Source organism: Hordeum vulgare, chromosome 1H (assembly GCF_904849725.1).
Source record: "Hordeum vulgare subsp. vulgare chromosome 1H, MorexV3_pseudomolecules_assembly, whole genome shotgun sequence".
NCBI classification, from domain to species: Eukaryota; Viridiplantae; Streptophyta; class Magnoliopsida; order Poales; family Poaceae; genus Hordeum; species Hordeum vulgare.
In genome coordinates, this window is record NC_058518.1 from 332,373,369 (window position 1) to 332,382,195 (window position 8,827).

Consider the following 8,827-nt stretch of genomic DNA (forward strand, 5'->3'; position numbering starts at 1 on the left):
TGTAACCGACGTTATGTAACCCTAGCACCCCCGGTATCTATATAAACCATAGGGCTTTAGTTCATACGACACGTGAAGCTCACTACTACTAGGGTTTGGACCACAACATACGATCTCGAGGTAGATCGACTCTAAACTTGATACTCCACCATCAATATAAACAAGAGCAGGACATAGGGTTTTACCTCCATCAAGAGGGCTCGAACCTGGGTAAACATCATCTCCTCTGTCTCGTGTTACCCGGCGTTCCAAGATCCATAGTTCGAAGCCCCTACCCGAGATCCGCCGGTTTTGACACCGATAGTCCGAACCTGGGTAAACACCGCCTCCTTCATTTCCTATTACCATCAATTCAAGATGCACAGTTTGAGACCCCCTACCAGATATGTCGGTTTTGACACCGATATTACCCCCCCCCCCAAGGGGGGCCTTTATAGGCTAGATGAAAAGGCGAACGGTCCCCTTAACCGCGTTGATGAAATTGCCACGTTTTGGCTGGATCGAGCCATTGTGGACGCGTACGGAATAACACTTGATTCATGATATCCCCTGAAACGTGGGGCACGATCTCCTTTTTGATACGACACGCCAAGATTCGCCTTGAACCAGATTTCGAGTAAGTTATGGCCTATGGGCATGATGTCATTAATATGATGATCCGGAAAAAAACTAGGCAGTGCCTTATTCCAGGACTGGTAAGATTTCGATCCTCGGACTTAGGCAAAATGCTTTGGATAAAAGAAGGTATCGTGGAGATTACTGGAAAGCTATTGAACTTGTCCATCGAGTCGAAGACCGAAGAAGATTATTCGATGAAGATCTTCAAGCTTGGCGTTGAAGACTAGTTCGGAGGCTACTCAAGGAGTCCTAGACTGCTAGGTCCCAGCCTAGGTGGGTTAGCCCATGGGTCGGGTTGGGGGGCCATCAAGAAGAAGGACTCTAGAGGCCTCATGATGAAGCATGTATACTTAGGATTCTACCATGGCTTGGCGTGCACTTCAAGTAAAGGACAATTCGTTCGGCGTGTAATCTGTAGATGGTAATCGACATTTCTGTAACCCTACATACCCCTGGTGCCTATTCAAACTGTGGGGTTTATCCCGTAGAGGATATCCATACACAACATCTCAACCCCTAGGGTTTAGCCCACAATCTCACGATCTTGAGGTAGATCAATTATGTAATTGCTACAACAACAATACAACAAAAGCAGGACGTAGGGTTTTTCCTCCATCGAAAGGGCCCGAACCTTGGTAAAAGCCTTCATGTTCTTTGTCTTTTCTTACCCTCGATCCGATCTCACAGCTGGGGCCTTTCTACCGGAGGTCTGCTGGTTTTGACTCTCACACCCGACAATTCCTCTAGGCCCCCGCGCCAAGTGTTTCCTACGGCGAAGCCCCACACCACCGCCCCCAACACCATCGTCGACCACCGTCCCCTACCCTAGACCTAAGATCGATACTAGGGTAAGCCCTCCAGCGAGCAACTTCATTCTCCTTCCCTCCCCTCCAGCCTTCCTCCAGCGAATTATTGAGTGTCTCAAAATCGGCTGACCCATTTGCTAAAAGTCCGTCGATCAATGTTTAGCTAATGTGTGAAAATAGAACATGAACTGTAAGTATTTGTTTTCTCTTCTTCTTTTTCTGGGAGCTGTGGAATTTTATGAGAGAGCCTTGGATGAATTTGCATCATTATATTCCTTTTTCTTTTTGGGGAATCTTTTGATTTTGTTCTCAAACAAACATATATGGATTGAACGTTGATGCACTTGTTAGGACTGCTCTGCTTCATAAAAATCAGTTCTGCTCGATCAAATTCATTTTGGAGCAGTTTCATACAAAAGTTATAACTATTTTACAAAGAATATTTGGCTTCCATTTAGCTTCAGCTTCAATAACGAAAAATTTGATAAAAAGGATATTCGATTGGATGAGTGGGAAAAACGATGGTGGGTAATTTTCTTCCAACTCCAGCTTCTATATTTTTTAATGCACCTCTTAAATTTTTTTACAAAAAACACGAAATTGTACCTTATATTCTAATTATTTTTTATGGAGCAATATGTTATGAAGCTGCCCCGTTTGACATGGGTTGTTTAGAGCAAAGCTGAATTTTAAGACGCAAACATGACCTAACCTTTCGTCTACTCCTTATTGTTGAGTATATTGGTTATTAGAAAATATGAGATAGACTAGGATTTTTTTTACCTTGTCTTGTACTTTAAGTTAATCATTGTATTTCTATATAAATGTTCATGAGGCTCAAGCAATACAACAACTATTTCACAAATCTCTCTCTCCCTTCAACATGGTATGCGTCGCAAGTTCTTAGACCAAGCCGCCGCCCGCCGCTTCCGCCCCACACGCCGCCTTCGGGGAGTTCGGTCTCCATGACCGCCGTCGGGCAAATGGTGCCGGCCGTGGCATTTATGTTTCCCGATCGAGCGCACAGCGGTAATCACGGGGCTATGAAGGAAACGGTTTACCTTGCACTAAGATACGCGATGGGTCCACGGGGTGCGCGAGGCCCTCTGGTTGAAGAAGAGGCCTCCGGTTGAAGAAGAGGCCGGGGTCGCATCGTTGTTGAAGTAGAGGTGCGCATGTGTCGACGATGGCGATGGACGACGTAACCTGATCTTAGATTAAAATATTAAAAAAAACACCAATCAAGCGACCAGTGAAAGAGAGAAAACCCGGATTAAGAGATCGGGAAAAATAGTATTTAGAGCAGCCGGTCAACACGACTGGCGGACGAACCCTAGGTACGGCAACGTGGACCCATCGCGTATCTTAGTGCAAGGTAAACTGTTTCCTTCATAGCCCCGTGATTACCGCTGTGCGCTCGATCAGGAAACATAGATGCCACGGCCGGCACCATTTGCCTTCACCGCCGTCGGGTTGTTATGGTTTTGTTTGAGATCGTGTTTATTATAAATATTATTATTAATACTATTCTAGAGACCGGGGGCAGCAATAAGAGCGTAAGATACATGAGAATTCAGAGCGGACTTTTGTCATACAATACATACGCAAGTGTCTGAATCCGGTACAGCTGGTGACGCCTGCATAGAATATTTCCGGTCAACTTGCAAACTTTGCGAGCGAGCGAGCGAACGAACGAATACCTCAGCGTCTCGGCCAAAGAATCCGGCCGAACCGTTATATGCCAGAGAAGAATATCCTTCTCCGTTATTATCCACCTCGAACGAACCCGTCGATTGGATCCCAAGCATACATACGGCCACCTCCTCTTCCTCTTCCTCCCCGTAGCCAAGTCAACCCCAAACCGAGAGAGAGAAACCAAATAGTACACGCGAGAAAACAATAACAAACCGAGAGATCTCAAAAAAAAAAATGATATCGAGAGTCCCAAGACCGAGCCAAGCAAATCGTAACCGCCAGGCCTGCATCCTCATCTGAACCCAGACCGGCCGCCCCTGGCCGCAACCGCAACCGCAACCGCAACCACGCGCACCCCCGGCCTGACCTGACCTGACCACCCTCCCCTTCCTTCCTTCCTTCCTTCTGCCCAAAGAAACACCGCCCACGCGAGGTCGGTCGCGTCTCCACGGGTCCGGGCTCGCTCGGGTAACGGAGACGGGACGGGCACGGGAAGGGAACGGCCAGCGCGTGCCAGGTTACCAACCCCGCACCGCGCCGCGCCGGGGGCTCCTGGCCTGGGCCGCTATAAAAGGGGGGCTCCCTCGCCTCCCAAACCTCCCCCTCTTCTTCCTCGCCAACAACGACCATCACCACAGCAAAACAAGGGAAACCAACCATGTCCAACGTGCCCACCTCCCTCCGCGACTCCTCCCTCACCGTCTTCCGCCTCGCCATCTCCAGCTCCGACCCCTGGCCCTTCTCTTCCTAACCCTCTCGAGTTCGACCGATCTCCCTCTCCCCTCCTCCTTCTTCACCAGAAGCCCTCGTCCGGTCCTCGCCTCCGATCGATCCGATGCACCTCAGGCAGCAGCAGCAGCACCACAGGGCGGAGATGGTGGCGCCCAAGGGGTGCGTGACGGTGCGCGTGGGGGCCGAGGGGGAGGAGCAGCGCCGCTTCGCCGTGCCGCTCGACCACCTCAAGCACCCGCTCTTCGGGGCCCTCCTCGACGAGGCCGAGCGCGAGTACGGCTTCAGGCACCAGGGCGCCATCGCCATCCCCTGCCGCGTCGACCGCTTCGTCCACGTCGAGCAACTCATCGACCGCGACCTCGGCGTGCAGGGCCACCAGCTCGTCGACCTCGACTGCGGCGCCACCACCGCCCACTCCCACGGCCACCTCCACCTGCCGCGCTTCGTCGGCTGCTTCCGCGCCTGACCCGTGGATCCATCGAGGGGTTCGCTTCTTCTTGCTGTTTCTTTAGGGTTGGTTGGTTGAGTAGTTCTCTCCCGTATGCTAGGTGCTAGCTGGCTGGTTTGTTTCGCCCCTCCGCTCTCCATCTTCAATTCGGTGTTGGGTTGTTATGGCTGTTCTCGATTGGTTTGGTTTGTGCTGGGAGAATCGGCCGGAGGACGAATTCGATGTTGATGACGACGACAAATTATGATCCAAGTGTAAAGAGATAATATAATTGTTACTAGCTTAATTCTGTCTCTTCTTTTTTCCCTTTTGTCATGTCAATTTGATGCTCTCCGCAGAAAAAGTGAGGGAATATATTGTTGCTTGTCTACGCGATTTCATCAAACATCTATACGCCCCAGTCTTTTGACGGGAAATTACAAAGGAAATTGTCAATAAATGCATCTGAAAAAGTAGATGGAAAGCATACTTTGTCTTAAGTAGTAATGTCTCGCACCAATAAATACGTGTCAGACGGCACAATTCACAACACAAATTGATATGCATACGAGGTGGAGAATGATAGGATGCCAAGTTTCCACATATATTCCCTTCTCCACCTTGGTGAGCATATCCAAGTTATATTCCGGGTTCGTTTCTATTCCTAATTGAGTACTGTAGTTCTTCATCATCAGTAGGAGTATTATCTTCGATTCAGATTTATGTACTAATTCTATTCCTAATTGAGTAGTTCTTCATTTTTAGTAGGAGTATGATCCTAGATTCAGATTTAGGTACCAAAATTAGTCAGCTATTTTTGTCATCTCAGAAGGACGGACCTCTCCTAGTAGGAGTATGATCCTAGATTCAGATTTAGGTACCAAAATTAGTCAGCAATTTTTGTCATCTCAGAATGACGGACCTCTCCTAGTAGAAGTATTATTTTAGATTCAGATTTAGCTATACCTCCGTCCAAGTGTATAGGCCATGCGCGTAGTTCTAGGTTGTCAATTTAACTAGCTAATTATATATTATATGTGATAAAAATTACATATTCAAAAACTATATCTCCACCTGAATCTAATGGTATATTATTTATAACATATAATACATATTTAAGTAGTTAAATTAACGACCTAAAACAACGTGCATGCCTTATACACCTGGACGGAGGGAGTATCAAAATTAGTCAGCAATTTTTGTCATCTCAGAAGGACGGACCTCTCCTGAAGGTAATCTTAAAGCGGTTAATTTATCATTTTTGCAATGAGTTTTGCTACCGCACTTGCTACTCTAGCTAATTGCCCATCCCTTTCGCGTATGATTTTTATGTTACATAAAATATCTTGCGCTTAAAATCAAATAACAATATTGCTAGACGCCAAGCAACACATCCTTTGCCCTTCTCTTTATATCTTCCACCTTTGCTTGAGAAGTCGACAAATTGTGTTGGACTCCTTTCCCCTTCTTCGGCGACGCGGCTAGCCCGAGTGCCTATATTTATGATGACAACTAGTGCTATGATGTTGCGAAAGAAGTTGCCGGAGTGGGCGAGAGCTCCTTGTGGTTTACACAGGTGATGCTCTTTTCCATGGCTCTCAAATCCTGACTTAGACGATGATGTCACCGTTGATACCCCTCTTAATGAAAGCCATTATGGACGGGGAGCTCTATTTGGCCCAGATCCAGGGAAGGTTGGCATGCCCGTGCCTCTCTTCCTTTGTCTCTGAGGTGGGAAAGGAGAGCACGCCATCACCAGCGAAGATACTCGATGGATTGTCTGACGAGTCCCCTCCTCCTCATTCAAGGTGGCGGCCTATCTAATGTGATGACGTGTTGTCCCGTGCCTTCATTAGATCTTTTGGTCGAATGGTGTGGGTGTGAAAACCGGTAGACCTCAAGTAGGGGGTCCCGAGTTGTGGATCTCAGAGGACGATGTTCACCCAGGTCCTCTTGATGGAGGTAAAACTCTACTTCCCGCTCTTGTTTATATCCATGGAGAAGTATGAAGTATAGGGATATCTACCTCGAGATCGTCAGATGTCTTCAAACTCTAGGGCTAGGTGAATGATATTATCTTGATGTCCCCTATAAGGGCTAAACCCTATGGCTTATATACATGCCGGGTAGGGTATATAGGGTTACAAGGTCGGTATCTTGGCATAGAAGCGGTAGGAGAAGTCTTGGAGTATACGTCAAGCCTTCGGCATATGCAGTCTTGATAACACCACGTCGTACAACTTCTAGAGTCCATCTTGAGAAGAATGAGGACCCATCGGTGCAATCCGAGGAGCATGCGTCGACTAGGCTAGTACCCCCTAGTCCAGGACACCGTGAGTAGCCCCCTAACTGGTCTTCTGTGTCAAGGATGATTGCCTTGATGAAGATAACCTCGGATCTGAAGTCCTTGGCTTGACAGACAAGTTCCCCTTCATGACTTCCAAACTCCTAACCGCTCTTAAAAGAAGCGGTGTCTTATAACGAGACCTAATCGAGCTCATACTTTACCCGAATAGGCGGGGTAACCTAACCTCGAAGGTCTACCATGTAGTTGTGAATAGTGCCACCTAGCCTGACAGCTTTACTGAAGCGGCGCACCCCATGATGGGTCGATCAGTTACTGCTTACCCCAAATCGTGGCTTGAGGCAGCCTTTTTACTAGCGCATCCCATCAAAGTGAAGATCGTGCCCGTTTTCTTAGGGATATCATCGAGATTTTGTCCCCCCATATGCACAACGACATATTTTGCGGGAGTGAAAATCTTATCGGCGTGGCCACGAGGTAAAAAGAGAACAACGTAGGCAACCACACTTTCATTCCCCCTGCTTGTTGCTTCGCCTAGCCCCAGCGCCCAGATCCAATCTCGTACCCCTCTTTTTCAGCAAATCCATGTTGTAAATATGCCCTACATGCAATAATAAAGTGATTATTATTATATTTACTTGTTCATGATAACCATTTGTTATCCATGCTTAAATTGTATTGATTGGAAACTCAAATACATGTGTGGATACATAGACAACATAGTGTCCCTAGTAAGCCTCTAAAGGACTAGCTCGTTGATCAAAGATGGTCAAGGTTTCCTAACCATAGACAAGAGTTGTCATTTGATAATGGGATCACATCATTAGGAGAATGATGTGATGGACAATACCCAAACTATGAACGTAGCATATGATCGTGCAAGTTTATTGCTACTGTTTTTGTGCATGTCAAGTATCTATTCCTATGACCATGAGAAAATACAATTCCCGGACACCAGAGGAATGCCTTTTGTTTATCAAACGTCACAACATAACTGGGTGACTATAAAGGTGCTCTAAAGGTATCTTCGAGGGAGTCTGTTGGGTTGGCGTGAATCAAGACTGGGATTTGTCATTCCGTATGAGAGAGAGGTATCTCTAGGCTCACTCGGTAATACAATATCGCAATGAGCTTGCAAGCAATGTGACTAAGGAGTTGGTCACGAGATCTCGTATTACGAAACGAGTAAAGAGACTTGCCGGTAATGGGATTGAACTAGGTATGGAGATGCCGACGATCGAATCTCGGGCAAGTAACATACCGATGTACAAAGGGAATAGCATACGGGATTGATTGACTCCTAGACATTGAGGTTCTAATGATAATGATCTTCGTAGAGTATATAGGAGCCAATATGGGCATCCAGGTCCCGCTATTGGTTATTGACCGGAGAGTGTCTCGGTCATGTCTGCATAGTTCTCGAACCCGCAGGGTCTACACACTTAAGGTTCCGTGACGATATAAGCATAAGTGAGCCATAGTGTTGGTGACCGAAGGTTGTTAGGAGTACTAGATGAGATTCTGGGCGTAACGAGGAACTCCAAAATAGTCCGGAGGCTAAGATTGATATATAGGATGAAGGTCATCGGAGTCCGGGAGTGTTCCGGGGTGTAACGAGGGAATAACGGAGTGCCAAAAGGGATTTTGGGAGGCCCCGACAATTGTTGGGGGGACTCATGGGCCAAGGAGAGGGGGCACCGCAGCCCACCAGGGGACTGTGCGCAACCCAGCACCCCAACCCACCTCGGCCGAAGGGGAGGAGAGATCCTCCTTGGGCCGCCGTCAGGACAACTTGGGTGGCAAGGCACCCAAGTGGGAGGGGGCACCCAACCCTAGCCGTCGCCCCCTCTTGGCCGCCGGACCCTAAGGGAAACCCTAGGGCGCCCTCCCCTCTCCCTTGCCTTACATAGAGAGGTAGAGAGAGGGCAGTTATACAACAGTCTTGCCATGGCAATGCACCTCCTCTCCCTCGTAGTTTCTCTCCTCCAAACACCCCACGGCGAAGCCCTGCTGAGCTGTCACCACCAACACCTCACCACGCCATCGTGCTACCGGAGGACTCGGGCTGCTACTTCACCATCGCTCGCTGGATCGAGGAGGTGAAGGCGTCACCAAGTTGTACGTGTGTTGAACGTAGAGGAGTTGTTTGGCACTTGATCGGGAGATCGCGGGACGGTTCATTATTGGATCGCGAAGACGTACCACTACATCAACCGCGTTCTTGAATGCTTCCTCTTAGCAATC

The 8,827-nt window shown here is 48.0% G+C and overlaps 1 protein-coding gene across 1 annotated transcript; it reads left to right on the top strand.

Moving 5' to 3' along the window:
* The first annotated feature begins 3,706 nt into the window (after window positions 1-3,706).
* LOC123410425 (auxin-responsive protein SAUR32-like) lies at window positions 3,707-4,585 on the top strand. The gene has a single exon (XM_045103370.1). It carries the CDS (start codon window positions 3,955-3,957, stop codon window positions 4,315-4,317), a length of 363 nt encoding a protein of 120 aa, XP_044959305.1. The 5' UTR covers window positions 3,707-3,954; the 3' UTR covers window positions 4,318-4,585.
* The last annotated feature ends 4,242 nt before the right edge of the window (window positions 4,586-8,827 follow it).